At 47.6% G+C, this 15,346-nt stretch overlaps 1 protein-coding gene across 1 annotated transcript in view; it reads right to left on the bottom strand.

The window, feature by feature from the left end:
* The window catches only part of RETREG1 (reticulophagy regulator 1), a 132,105-nt gene that overhangs the window by 85,203 nt on the left and 31,556 nt on the right, over positions 1-15,346 (bottom strand). The window contains exons 2-3 of the mRNA XM_042997356.1: positions 11,961-12,067; positions 4,538-4,568 (exon numbers count right to left, since the gene is read on the bottom strand). Coding sequence (XP_042853290.1) covers positions 4,538-4,568; positions 11,961-12,067 — 138 coding nt within the window. The remainder of the gene's footprint in view (positions 1-4,537; positions 4,569-11,960; positions 12,068-15,346) is intronic.

The raw sequence follows: 15,346 nt of genomic DNA, 5'->3' as shown, positions 1-15,346 counted from the left end.
AAAACAATTTTAGGTTTTTCAAAGGCAATGTGGACAACGTGTCCTTTGTTAACAGATGATTTTATTCAGTCAGCTGCCACAGTCACGTGCAGAAATAAAAAGCCCTTATGACGCTAAGGGTCAGGTTGCATTTCAATACGAGAAATGAGCCCTAACATGTGAACTGGGTTCAGTTGACAGACGGCTCTGGAAACGCCCTGTCCAGGTTGTAGAGTCAGTGTTAACTGTTCATTAAGGAAATAGGTCAAGCACGAGCCCTTCTCAGAACTGAAACACTATGAACCACATCTTCACCAAATCAACTTTCCAGGTACAAAAGCCGTTCTGTGAGTAGCATCTGATTAAAAGTATCCAGCTTTCATTACTGATGACCACGTCAGACTAGATGCTGGCTTTACCGTCGTTTACAAGCACCACCCACGTGAACACTAGGAACAGCCTTTGTCAAACGTCCAGAGAAACTACACACATGTGTAACTATAGACACACACGTCACCATCTTCATGCGAAATTTTGAGAGAAATACTTTCGGCTTCACTGACAGAAGCACATTTTCCCCAGGAGGAAGTGACAAGTCTGTGAAAGAAGAAGCCATTAGACGACAGGGAAGGAAGGAGGTCCCTTTTCTTCGGCTTTATTGAGAATACAGCTGACATGTAACATCGCAGAAGTCTACCGTGTACGACATGATGGCTTGATACACACATAAATTGTGAAGGGATTACCACACAGGTGGTTTAACGCACCCCTCGCCTCACACAATTGTCATTTTGTTGTGGTGGTGGTGAGAACACAGAAGGTCTACTCTCGGTAACTTTGGAGTCCACTATATGGCGCTGTTAACCGGAGTAGCCATGCTTCACATTAGATCCCCAGGACTCCCGGGCCTTACACCTGCAAGCGTATGCCCTTAGGCCTCATCTCCTCACTTCCCTCCCCTCCCAGCCCCTGGCAATTCCCAATCTCCTCTCCATTTTTATCAGCAGCTTTTTTAGAGGCCACATATAAGTGAGATCATACAGTATTTCATTTAGACTTATTTCACACAAATGGCGGAATCTCCTTCTGCTTTTATGGCTAAATAATATTCCATCGTATATATGTACCTGTTTATCCATTTGTCCACCATCGGGAGGCTTAGGCTGTTTCCACGTCTTGGCTGTTGTGCATGATGCTGCAATAACCATGCTGGTCCAGGCACGTCTTTGCAACAGTGAGCCCATTTCCTTCGGGCATATACCCAGAAGCGGGATGCTGGATCATATGGTAATTCACACATATGGTAATTCTCTTTTTAATTTTGCAGGAACCTCCATCCTGTCTTCCCTAGTGGCTGCAACCAATTTACGTCCCCACCAATAGTACACAAAGGTTCCATTTTCAAGGGGCTCCTTTTTAATTTAAAAGCATTACGATGGCATTACGAAGAGAGAATGCCCATTACTTGATTTACCTTTTTACAGTGAACTTAATGATCTTTCAACGAAGCAGTTGAAGCCCCACAGAGAGAAGGCCTGGCCCATTGTGAGACTGAGCACAGACCACCAGCAATATGCGACACAGGACAAAGTAACCAGGAAGTGGCAAAGAGCCTAACCCCCCGCGGCGCACATGAGCAAACGGCGCCTCTCTGCCCCCAAAGATCCTCTTACACAGCACTGCTTTCTGTCCTTCAAAGAAAGTGGTTTTGAATTTTTCGATGTTAAAAACACAAGCACTACCCAGCACCAGACACCAGGAATCACTGCAAGCAACGTATCAAATCAAAGAAATTAGAGGAATAAATATTTTAATTCCACATCTCCATGATGAAAAGAGAACAGAATACAATGACACAATAGAAACTGCAGCGAAAACTTCTGCAGTGGATTAAATCACTTTGAAAGAGTCCCTGGCCAAACAAAAACGTAATAACAATAAGAAAGAAACAGGAGGGGCACCTGGGTGGCTCAGTCGGTTGAGCACCGACTTCAGCTCAGGTCACAATCTCGCGGTCCGTGAGTTCGAGCCCCGCGTCGGGCCCCTGTGCTGACAGCTCAGAGCCCGGAGCCTGTTTCAGATTCTGTGTCTCCCTCTCTCTGACCCTCCCCCATTCATGCTCTGTCTCTCTCTGTCTCAAAATAAATAAACGTTAAAAAAAAAAAATTAAAAAAAAAAAGAAAGAAACAGGAATGATTCTTTGCTCCCACTTCTGATCACCAACTATAATTCTAGTACCAATTCTGACCTGGGGGGTGGGGGGCGGGTGGAGCGCAGGAGGGGGATGTTGACCGCACCACCTAGAGACTCCAGGTCACCAGCTGAGTGTTCTACAAGTCAACTTGATTTTGACATTATCTACCCGGGGATAGCGTCAGACCCCACAGGTCAAGGGCTCAGTCCGACAAAATTCCCACCCTCTTCCCCCACTTAGGTGCCATTCACAAGCCCAGGTAGTCACCCACACTTCTGACCAACTGGCTACAGACTGGAGGTTCCAACGACCCCCTCCCTGCCTTGGTTCCATGAATTTGCTAGAGGGGCTCCCAGAACTCAGAAGCATTTTATTTACGAGATTACGGTTTTGTTACAAAAGATGTGACTCGGGAACATCCAGATGGAAGAGAAGCACGGGGCAAGGTGCGGGGAAACAGTGCTGCTGCCCACAAATCTCTGGGTGTTCACCAACCTGGGAGCTCTCCAAACACTGTCCCTTGGGGTTTTACGGAGACTTCATTACACAGGCACGATTGATCAAATCATTGGCCAAGGATGATTGATTCAACCTCCAGCCCCCTCCCCGCTCCCCAGAGAAAGGGGGAGGGACTGCAAGTTCCAAGCCTCAAATCACAAGGCTAATTCCCCGGCCAACCAACCCTTCCCCCTCCTCCCACCTTCCCTCCTCCCCGCCCCGGTCCTTAGGTGTGGTGGAAAAGCCACTTCATTAACATGGACAAAAGACACCTTTCTCTCAACAATTAGGAAACTGCAAAGGTTTTAGGACTCTGTCCTTGAAACTTGGGGACAAAGACCAAATCTATATTCTTATTATAAATCACAATATCTCAAACACAACAAACCCCTCAAATTGTATTACAGACTCTTTACAGCTGAGAGGGACATTTGAAACTATTGTCTCTCTTACCTCCTCAGTCAGATGAGAAACTGAGGCCCAGAGAGAACTTGGCAAGATCATCAGCTGGTGGGGGGATGGGGGTGAATTGAATACGCATCTGGACAATTCTGAAGTGAATGTGACCCTTCCTTGAAAAGGTTATTTCCATGATCACGCCTTCTCTGGGGGCACAAGGGGAATTTCCCAAAGTAGTGAAATATTACAAATCCACACAAAAGGCATGTTATAAGGTGCTACTCACTCCCTGACCAAAGCCAGTGCGCTGGCAAAGGGGGTCCCTGGGTCCTGCTGTGCTCGCTGATACTTTTTTCCAAATCATCATCAAACACTCCAATAGCTTCTAAACAGGCAACGTGTTCTGGGCTATGCTAGAAGGGCTTGGACGGCAAGGCCTCTAGAAAAGCAGGCACGTGATACCTTCACGGGTCAAAATAAGTACCAGTAAATCTGAAAGGCTACTCGCCAGAGAGCACAAAGTGCTTTTTAAGATTCCTGTGAAATCACACTAGCCCGCTGGGTGGAATCTTCCCCCTGCCCCAAATTAGGGAGCCGGGTCACTCTCTGCACGTGCACAGAAGGCCAGGACACGCCCAAGGAGCTCCAGCGTGCCTGCAACAAACAGGACTGGGAGCTGGGACCTGTACTGCCAGGCCAGGGGTGGGGTCGCGCCTAGAGTGGCCTGCAAGCCACAAGGGCACCACCGTCACCACACTTTCAGATCGTTCTCTGGTCCTGTTCTCATCAATAGCCTTCTGGTCTTAATTTGATTTCCCAAACAGACAGCCATAACCAACTTGGAGAAACCTGACAAGCACCACTTTGGCCAGGTGGTCAAGGTTAGCATCGTGAGTGATAAATCACATCAATGGGAAGCACCCTTGACACGGAGTGATGGAAATGGCACTTCACCCCTGTTGGCTTCTCCCCAAAACCCATAACCCCAGAGTAAAGGGGGGTTCTATAAGATACTTGACTAGGACTCCTCAAAACTATCAAGGTCGACAAAAACAAGAAAAGTCTCACAGCCAAGAGGAGCGGAAGGAGACGCGACTATGAAACACACTGAGGAATCCTGGACGGGATTCTAGAACAAAAAAAAAGAACGTTGGGCAAAAACTAGGGAAATCTGCACACAGTGTGGACATTTAGTTAATAAGAATATATTGACTATTGTTTCATTAATCATCACAAATACATCATGGTAATGTAATAATGTTGACAGAAGAAAGGTGGGGGTGTACTATCTATATACAGGAACCTTGTACTATCTTTTCAATTTGTCTGTATATCTCAACTGTTCTAAAAAATAAAGTCCATTTTAAAGAAGGAGAGAACCAACTATGTATTTGAACCCACTGGACATCTTGGAGGGGCAGTCACCTGCCCTCCATTAGCCATGACATTGAAAACCAAGTTCCCTACCTTTCACTGAGGCTTCTCCACAACTGTGCACCTGCAACAAGGAGAGGCAAAGAATGAAACATTAATGGAGGCGTTTTTCTCTCGAAGCATTTCTCAACATAGAAATCTTCTGAGCTATTAAAAATGCTTAGATGTTGGGACGCCTGGGTGGCTCAGTCAGTTAAGCGTCCAACTTCGGCTCAGGTCATGATCTCATAGCTCGTGAGTTCCAGCCCCACGTCGGGCTCTGTGCTGACAGCTCAGAGCCTGAAGCCTGCTTCAGATTCTCTGTTTCCCTCTCTCTCTGTCCCTCTCCTGCCTGTGCTCTGTCTCTCTCCCCCAAAGACAAACACTAAATTTTTATTTAAAATTAATAAAATAAAATAAAATAGAATGCTTAGATCTTTCAACTCTAGAAATTATCAAACCATTCAGTATACACCTCTGGTACCAGAATTCATTCAGGCAATGTGCCCACGAGTATTTCAGAGCCTGCTATTTGTAAAACACTTGGATAGGTGCCTCGGGAGATGGAACCCTGTATCACACATGGTCCTGCCTCGGGGACTTGAGTGTTCAGTGGGGCAGACCTAGCATGCACTGAGGTGGTGTATGGAGGGAGAGAGAGAGTATGGCTGCTCGAGAGGGTCCCAATAACAGAGGTGCCATTTACGGTGGGCTTTGAAATGGTACCGACAAAAGGAGAACCGAGACAACAGTGATTTGAGAAAGGAGGTTTTTATCTATTCATCCTTTAGGTGTTTTGAGCTTATGTTGAGGCTCAAGTGAAATCAACAGAAAAAAAATGCATACTTGGATCTCATTTACTTTCTTTTAAAAAATTTTTTTTAATGTTTGTTTATTTTTGAGAGAGACAGACACAGAGTGCGAGTGGGGGAGGAACAGAGAGAGAAGGAGACAGGGAATCCGAAGCAGGCTCCAGGCTCAGAGCTGTCAGCACAGAGCCTGACATGGGACTCAAACTTGTGAACCGTGAGATGATAACCTGAGCCAAAGTCGGATGCTCAACCGACTGAGCCACCCAGGTGCCCCTCTCATTTGCTTTCTTGACGGGCTTACTTTCTTCATTGCACTATATCTTAATATTATACACCCAGCTACCAGTTTTAATGGATATTAGAAATGGCCATGAGGTGGTTTCTGCATTTTCCCATCTTTCCAAAGATGTTGTCCCTTTTGTTCTTCAGTATCCCCTATCAAAGATCTATTAGGGGTGCCTGGGTGGCTAAGAGTTGGTTAAGAGCTGGTGACTCTTGATCTCAGCTCAGGTCTTGATTTCAGGGCTGTGAGTTCAAGTCCCACATTGGGCTCCATGCTGGGCATGGAGCCTACTTTGGACAAAAGAAAGAAAGGAAGGAAGGAAGGAAGGAAGGAAGGAAGGAAGGAAGGAAGGAAGGGAGGGAGGGAGGGAGGGAGGAAGGAAGAAAGAAAGAAAGGGAGGGAGGAAGGGAGGGAGGAAGAAAGAAAGAAAAGAAAGAAAGAAAGAAAGGGAGGGAGGAAGAGAGGGAGGAATAAAGAAAAGAAAAGAAAAGAAAAGAAAAGAAAAGAAAGAAAGAAAGAAAGAAAGAAAGAGAAAGAAAGGGAGGGAGGAAGAGAGGGAGGAATAAAGAAAAGAAAGAAAGGAAGGAAGGAAGGAAGGAAGGAAGGAAGGAAGGGAGGGAGATCTGTGTAATAAATTCTTAAAATTTAGTCCCAGGAAAAAAAAAATTTAGTCTCAAAATTGTTTGCATTCTTTCATCACACTATTAGAACTATTCAGTGGATCTAGTTTCCCTTTTTGCCTTGGCTGCCAGTAAGCACAGGGATCACTCTGTTGCTCAATTATGGTCACCATATTAGACTCTATTCCTCTACTTACACCTTTTAAAAATAGCCTTGTTTTTTATGTTCCTCACAAGCTGCCTCAAATACTTTGGGGTTAGATGGCACAGCAAACAAAGAAACAATTCCAAAGAATCCAAGGGCTTACGAACACTAGTGACGCCTCAGCTGACGCAGGAAAGTGGGAGAGACTAAATTCTGGCACTAACACTCACCTTGTCATACGACCCTTCTCTGATAGCACCGGCCCCAAGAGTGGAGGAAGTGGGTGACATCATGGGGTGCTTGCTTGTTTGCTTATTAAAAGTGGGGAAAATGAGCATGGTTGGGCTGTGGGGACAAGGACATTCAGAATGGCAAGGACAGCAGACCTGCAGCCACTGAGCACCGAGCAGGTGGGGGCTGTGCAGGGCAGAGGGGCGGGTAAGAGGCTGAGCAGGAGGGTGCTTACCCTGAGGGCAGAGCCGGTTCAGCAGGAGTGAGGGGCTGGGGGCTGGCCAGAGGGTGTCCTGAGGGGTGACTCTCAGCCTCTGTAGGGGTTGCAGACAGACTGCTTCTGGTGGCTCAGGTCAAAGATGAGGCCACACAAGTGGGTGACCAAATCCAGGTTACAGGATGCAGGGACAGAGAACGGAGGCACACGAGTCCACCCGCCACGATCCCCGATGGCCCATGCTCAACTGTGACCAGAAAATGGCGTAAATGGACAGTGCAGATTTCGCAGGAGGAAAGGTACGAAGGGACCGAGGTTGAAAACGAGTGGCCGCGTGGGGACCTGCTGAGCCCCCCTCCCGCCGCACAGGGCGGTGCTGGAAGAGGATGTTAAAGGGAGCCGGTGGCAGGACAGGCTCTTCTGCAAGGAGAGGGAGGCGGGGGACGGTCGAACAACAGCCTATGGCTGCAGAGGGATTTTCCACGCTGCAGAAGGGTCCTCCAGGGCCTGGACGAAGGGGCTCACACAGGGAAGTATGCACTCAAGGTACACAACAGGAGTGAGCGCGAACCCCCCCCCCCGCCGCAGCTGCAGGCTGCTCCTGCTGCCGACTTGTAACAGAGACGTGGATTCCAGCAGGTTCCACAAAGATGAATTCACGTGAAAGATCTCCACATTGTCGCCCACCTCCTTCATATTAAGCATCTGAGATGGTATTAAAATTAGCAATTGGGGGGAGGGGGGGAGAGGAGGAGTAAAACGAAATTCATAACAGCAGAAGCGTCAGCTCTTTAGCCAAAACCGTCGTGGGAAGTGGGGACGCTGAGACGGGAGGGGAGAGAACGGCCCCGGGAGCCCGACGGCTCGCTCTTGCTTTCCCAGTTGCTGTCCTAAAGCCAACGTGAGCAGCGACAGCGGCTGGCGGTTCTGGCTGAAGCCATGGCGTCTCCGTAACAGCATGTGGCTCGAGATGGAAGCTTCCTGGAGACCCACTCGTCTCAGCCGGGCCTGGGCTGAAAAGTCTGCAGAGTCAGGCCCCTGCCCACTATCCGCAGGGCTCAAATGGGTCTTTGTCTCCAAAGCCTCCACTAACGGAGGCCGAGGCCGGCACTTGTGCTCCTTCGTCGCGGGCCGAGGGGCGCTGGGAGAGAGCAGAGTTAATTCCGACCTTCTGCCTTTGTGCAGTAGAAATGCTGTATTCAGAGCAGTGCCGCTGGGCTCATACCCTCAGAGGAAGCCTGGCCTGGGGCAAGCGCCTGGCGTGCAGGATGGGGTCTGAGAGCTCGCCTGGGGCGCCGGGGCCGGAGTGGGCCTGGATGCCCCTGGCAGCCCAGGGCCGCCAGCAGGCCCTGAACAGAAAGGCGCTCAGCACAGGCCGCCCGAGTGAACACACCCCACGACGTTCAGATGACGCGGCAGAGCGGACCGGGCCGCACGGAAGCTACTGGGCCCAGGGCACTCCTGTTCCACGGTCTCAGTCCACCCTACCCGGCCGAGCGGCCTGGGTTGGTCTCAGTCGTGTCACGGGATGAAGAAGCTCAGGCTGTGCAGCTGGCGGGATGACGGCCCCCAGAGACGCCAGGTCTCCCATCCCCAAAACCTGCAAAATGCCACTTTCTACGGAAGCGGGATGCACTGTGTGTGATTGAGTCAAGGGCCAGGAGACGGGGAGACTGTCCGGGGCTGTCCAGGTGGGCCCCAAGTACAACCACGAGGGGCCCTGTAGGACGGAGGTTTGACGAGGACGAAGAGGAGGGGGTGAGCGCAAGGGCAGAGAGTGGAGGGACGTGGCCACAAGCCACGCACGACAAGCCACCACCCGAAGCCACCCGAAGGAAGAGGCAGGGGATGCTTCCCTAGAGCCTCCAGAGGGGGCACAACCCTGCCGGAACCTCGATGTTGGCCCGGTGGCACTGATTTTGGACTGGTGGCCTCCAGAACAGCGAGGGGAGAGATTTCTGTCACTTTGAGCCACCACGTTTATGATGGCTTGTTACCGCAGCCCCAGGAAACTAACCCAGTATCTGGTGGGTCCCCGCCACACTGGGAAGTGAAGCGAACAAGCCCGGACTAGACCCTTCAGGCTCCTACTCTTCCAAGGCCACAGCTTCCGTTCGCCGAGGGCCGAATCCTTGCAAGCGGAGGCGGCCTGCACTCTGTGAACGCGGAGGTCCCGTATTCACAGGAACGTCAAGCCAACGAGTCAAGGCTGATAACAACCTCTGTGCGATCGGCCGAGAGTGAGAAAAGAGCAGTCGCGAAGCCTTCAAGCCCTGTACTTGCCTGCCACACTTGTCTGCTCCTACAACTTGTGCCCAAAAGGGGACCAGATTTGACTCGAAACGGAAACAATCGAGATGCTTGGCTAAAATGGCTGCTGATAAAAATGTGTAAGTGGTTATTTCTTCTAAGATTCCCCTGAGGAAGGTCCTAGAGGGTGAAAATGTTACAAAGTCTACTGGAGAAAAGGGTCTCTCCTCTGTCCGTTAGGAATCAGGGCAGAGGGGTGCCCGGGTGGCTCAGTCAGTTAAGCGCCCACTCTTGATTTCAGCTCAGGTTATGATCTCATGGTTCATGAGATCGAGCCCAGTGTCAGGCTCTGCACTGAGTGTGGACTCTGCTTGGGATTCTCTCTCTCTCTCTCTCTCTCTCTCTCTCCCTCCCTCCCTCCCTCTCTCTCTCTCTCTCTCTCTCTCTCTCTCTCCCTCTGCTCCTCTCCCCAACCTGTGCCCTCTAAAAAAAAGAAAATGAGATGAAAAGTTTGAATCAGGGCAGAAACAGGGCATCACCGCGGGTGCATCTGACAGACCCTGTGCAAAACCCACAACATGAGACCGATGCTCGGCTTCCAGGTGGCCTTAATACATCTGTGGTGAACAGAGTACTGGGGCAGGTGTCTGACAGGGTTAACAGGGAGTTGGGTGTCTATTCTCTGAAACAGAAAAGGGTGGGGTGAAGAGGGAGAGGAACGAGGGGAGAACCCATACACGAATGCAATCTTAATCCACAGATTCATGAAAAGAAGTAATTGGGGGCCACTGGGTGACTCAGTCAGTTGAGAGTCCGATTCTTAGCTTCGGCTCAGCTCATGGTCTCACAGCTTGCGAGTCTGAGCTCCACATTGGGCTCATGGCTGTCAGCGCAGAGCCCGCTTTGGATCCCCCGTCCCTCTCTCTCTGCCCCGCCCCCACTTGCGCTCTCTCAAAATAAATTTTAAAATATATTTTAAAAAAAAGAAAAGAGGGGCACCTGGGTGGCTGGGTCGGTTAAGCATCCGACTTCGGCTCAGGTCATGATCTCACGGTCCGTGAGTTCGAGCCCCGTGTCGGGCTCTGTGCTGACAGCTCAGAGCCTGGAGCCTGTTTCAGATTCTGTGTCTCCCTCTCTCTCTGCCCCTCCCCTGTTCATGCTCTGTCTCTCTCTGTCTCAAAAATAAACAAACGTTAAAAAAAAAAAATTTAAAAAAAAAAAAAAAAAGAAAAGAAGGAACTAGACATAAGTGAATTTGTGGGAGGTCTCCTAACCGAATTTCCAGTTTGGCACTTCCCAATTCCAATGGATTTATTCCTCGCGTAAATTCCTACAGTTAACAACATTGGGTTTTTTTTCACCTTCTCAGATTCACCAGAATGAAGGAATTACCTTCAAACCTGGTAATGCAGCAATGTAACACAGTCTTTCTACACATAATTTACTTTAAGAAGACTTAGAATATAAACTGGAGCTCAAGCCCACTGTGGACCATGATGATGGTAAACCCGTAACGGCTGAGATCCCTGGTCTCAGAGTTGGCTTTAGGGAGAACAAGGGTGCTTCCTACAAGGCAGGCCTCGGTACCCTGCCAGGGCGGGAACTCTGGGAAGTTCTTACGCGCATTGATCCACATGGACCCCGGCCAATATTATCCTTCCGTGCGGGTGTTACACTGAGGGAAATCAAATGTCTCACTGGAACCTCCTTCTCTTGGCTATTTTTTTTTTTAATTTATTTATTTGAGAGAGAGGAGAGCGAGCGAGTGTGCAAGCGGGGGAGGGGCAAAGAAAGGAGGAGAGAATCCCAAGCAGGCTCCACACCGTCAGCGTGGAGCCTGACGTGGGGCTCGATCTCACCAACCCATGAGATCATGACCTGAGTCGAAAGCAAGAGAGTCGGACCCCTAACCGACTGAGTCATCCTGGTTTTTGATCCCATCAATCTTACCACGTTTAAAGTTCCCAGGGCTCAATTACTCCAAGGAGGGACTTTTGCTCATTCACAAAATCTAGCTCAGGCTCTGGTCAGAGGGCCTCTCCAAGTACAGAAAAGCTGGACTCGGATTTATAACACAAATTACTCAGAAAACACCTTGAGCAAATTTCAAAATTAACTCAAAGTCTCATTTTTAAACAATCAGTTCACATTTCATTATCATGAACTCATTTGTTAAAATTTACTTAACTACTACTTTTTTTTTTTTTTTAAGTAATCTCTACCCCCAACATGGGGCTTGAACTCAAAACCCCAAGATCAACAGTCACGTGTTCTACTGACTGAGCCAGCCAGGCAGCCCAATTGTTATTTGTTTTTAAGCCCAGAATTGTTTTTCTTCATGGAGGCAGAGGAAGTTTTCATATAAATGAGCCCATTTTCCAGTGGCCCAAGCTTCATCTTGGGGGACGTTATAAATATTTCACTGTCATCCTCACTGCAACCTGCTTACATATCAAAATGGTATTTAAGTAGCACTTAGAACCAAAGAGAAACCAGCACGCACACACAAACCTTTCGCTCAGGACCAGTAGCTCTGACTAGGGACATCAGTTAAGTACGTAATAAATATTTGCCAAATAAATAAATATTCAACAAACATTAATAATAGCCAAGTCAATGCCTACATGACGTTATTTTGTTCCCTTCTGCAATGTTTTTATTTATTTTAATAGAGAAAGAGAGGGAGGGAGGGGCAAAAAGAGAGGGGGAGAGAGAGAATCCCAAGTAGGCTCTGCTCTTGGACCCACAAACTGTGAGATCGTGACCTGAGCTGAAATCTAGAGTCAGATGCTTAACTGACTGAGCCACCAGGGCGCCCGTTCCCTTTTAAAACTACTTGGTTAATGTGCCTACACAAAGATCAGATATTTGGGGCCTAGCAAATTACATACCATAAAAATGAATTCTCAGTTTTCTTACCTCTAGCTCTGGACAAAACCATATCCTTTATTATTTGCATAATAACGCGCCCGAGTATCATGACAGAAATCAGGTGATACACTCTCCATGGAGTCAGTGCAAGGAACCTGTAACAGCAAAAACAGACAAATCACGATTTCAGTTTGACGATCTTCATCTTTTTTTTTTTTAAGTTAGGTTTAGTTCCTAACATAGAAACGAAGACACAAATTTCAGTTTTCAGAATCACCCCAATGAGACCACATCAAAGTTACCCAATAGGCATCAAAGTCAGCAAAATAAAAGCGCTTGGGCCACGTATGCGTTGGTGCTAGCCTTTCCACTGTAACCTCTAATTTGGGCAGAGAATTCTCTATGCTGGGTGTGGCCCAAATATCACCCTGCTAACAGATGGAGAGTGGAATTGACCTGAAACCACATCATGAGGCACGTGAGAGGCAGAAGGGTAGGTTTTCCACTATGTGGAGGGGCTACTGCCCTCCCTGTTCTACTTCTATCTACATTCATCCACCAGCCCCTCCCTCCGATCTCTTGGAAACAGCAGTGATTAAGGATCCAAGGCACTAGCCCCTTCTCTTTAAGATCACATCCTGTGGTCTATCCAGCCAGGTCCTCTCCAAGGGGAAACCAAGAATTCTTTATCATGAACAGCACACAAACATTGCAGTACTTTTTTTTTTTTTTAATGTTTATTTATCTTTGGGGGGGTGGGTCACAGAGAGGGAGACACAGAACCCGAAGCAGGCTCCAGACTCTGAGCTGTCAGCACAGAGCCTGACGTGGGGCTCGAACTCACCAATCATGAGATTGTGACCTGAGCCGAAGTCGAACATTAACTGGGCCACCCAGGCAGTACTTTTTTTATGATTGGGCTTATAAAGGAACGGAATAAGCTTTCATACAGAGGTTGAAGCCTGCTTACAGATTAAATGCTCAAACTTCCAGTTAATATTAATTTTGGTGTAATCATAATCCTAGAAAAATTAACATATATGTCGTTTAAAACTAGTTGCAAGGCACTGTAGGCTTTATGGAGAAGGACACATACTGTAAAGAAAGAATCCTGTCTTCGGGGAACTTACTTCCTCATCTGAGACAAACACGGGCCAAGCCAACCTAACAAAATCCAAGGCAATGAGTCTGAGGTACTCAAGTAAAACATGAGCAAAGAACAAAGAGAAGCAAAAGGAATGATTAACTCAATAATAAGGGAAGATTTTATGGAAGTGGCCCTTGAACTTGGTCTGGCAGGATGGATGAAATTGAGAGGAAAACAGAGGTTGTTCCAGTATTCCAGAATATTCCAGGATACAACATGTATAGAAGATCATAGTCGGGGACGGGGAGGTGTGCCCGGGGCACACTGAGTGTCCTGGGGTGCCCCAGCAAGACATGGATAAAGGAGATATGCGGGAGATGGGCAGATAGAGAAGATATTGAGGGGACAGGTGTCAGCACACTGTGGCAGGCCCTGAATTATCTGCTAGGGCATTTGGTCTTAATAATACCAGCAATAAAGAGAAAGCCAAAGGTATAGACAGGTATCAGGTAGGAAAGTGGAATGATGGGAGATTTCAGAAGATGCCTGAGAGAATGAGGTAGGAGAGTGAAGAAGCATGGAGTCCGGGACGTCTGCTAGAAGGTTGTGTAACGTGTTTGGTGAGAAGCGGCCGATGTGAGATGCTGGTGACGTCATGGGTAAAGCCCTCCGGCGCAAAGTGGGCAACCCAGGTGCCAGCTCTGGTTCTCCTAGTGAGTATCACCTGGGCCGGTAAAATAAGCGGGTAGAACAGGTAAGTGCTTCGTAAATACCGGTCGCCACCGCCACCAGGTTGCTGCCTGGAAAGCTTGTTAAAATACAGACTCCCAGACCCCACGTTCCTCCCCCAGGTCCCCTGAAACAGGTGGTCTAATTACCAGTGTTTACACTCAGTGAGTACTTACTTGGAGAGTGTCTACACTGGGCCAGCCACTGTGCTACCAGAAGGAACTAAATACTGAGCAAGAGGCACAGAGGGAAAGAGCAGACCTACAAGATAACCCGTAACACCAACATCTCTTTTTTTAGTAGCAACGATTTCATTTGCTAATCTGGGACTGCTGCTGGCTCTCTTTTGAGCTCGTATGTTTCTATTAAGTGGCTGTTTTCTGGTCTTTGTTTTCTTTTTGGCTTACCTCCTCCTATCAGTTTATGATCCCTGCTTGCTCTGATCCACATGCCAGGCTCTGATCTCCCCACCTGACATCAAAGTGGCAAGTTTTCAAAAGTCTTCATGGTGACCCACAGTGAGAAATTCACTTACATCTAAATACGTACAAATGAAACCAAAGTTTCAAAAAATAATATTTGTCCTTATAATGTGTAATGCCTTCTGATACCTTCCATTCAATTCTATTTTTTAATGCTGACTGCAATTCTAAGGTGATTCAAGGCTCCTGCATGGGTTGTATGTAACTCACAGTTTCATTCGCTGCATCAGAGAAAATCTATAAATGTTAAATTAGTATGTTTCATTAGATCACCTGCTGTGCAGAGTCAAGCAAAGCCCTAGGAAAGCTCCCTCAAGTTTAAAGGTCTTCAGACTCAGCCAGGAAACCAGTTACATATCTTTGAAGAAATAAAGAAATGCAAAAACAACCCAAGCAGTGAAGGTCTTAGTGGAAGTTATGATCTTCCAGGAATACAAAAATTAGGTAATGACAGGAGTGTAACCCTCAGCCCTGGCTGCTGGAAGACTTCACTCGGAGGGCGTTGCCATGGCAACTCCAGTTGGGGGTCCAGTGGACATTTTGGCCAAGAGTCTCAATGGTCATTAAGGATCCTCAATCATAAAGGATAGGCTATTTCATAAATGATGCTGTGATCATTTGCAATCCATCTGAAAGACAGGAAAATTGTATATCTATCGCCAAATTAAGGTGAATGAGAAAGGAATAATATTTGCAACAAGGTCAGCCCATGTTCCCTAAAGGGCAGATGGGACATATTTTCAGCTTCGTGGGTCTTCTGGTCTCTGTCACAACTGTCAACTCTGTCACTGTATGAAAGCAGCACAGATATTATATGAAAGAATGGGTCATGTGGCAATAAACTTCACTTATCAACACACACACACACACACACACACACACACACACACACACACACACACCTGCGAATCCTCAGTCAGAACAAAGGCAATCCATACAACTGCTCAGGAAGGGAATGCTAAAATTGTATGGGATTCCATAATCGTCTCCTAGGCAGGCTAGCATCCTTGACCCCAAGAATTAAGTACAGAAATGTTTGTGAAACTAATCCCTAATATTAATCATTCATATTTAGAAAAACCTATGCATATTTGGTTTTTTAATTATTTATACTGTTTTAGATGATTCATCTCATG

Source organism: Panthera tigris, chromosome A1 (assembly GCF_018350195.1).
Source record: "Panthera tigris isolate Pti1 chromosome A1, P.tigris_Pti1_mat1.1, whole genome shotgun sequence".
In the NCBI taxonomy this organism is placed as follows: Eukaryota; Metazoa; Chordata; class Mammalia; order Carnivora; family Felidae; genus Panthera; species Panthera tigris.
This window is presented reverse-complemented; position numbering and strand designations above follow the sequence as displayed.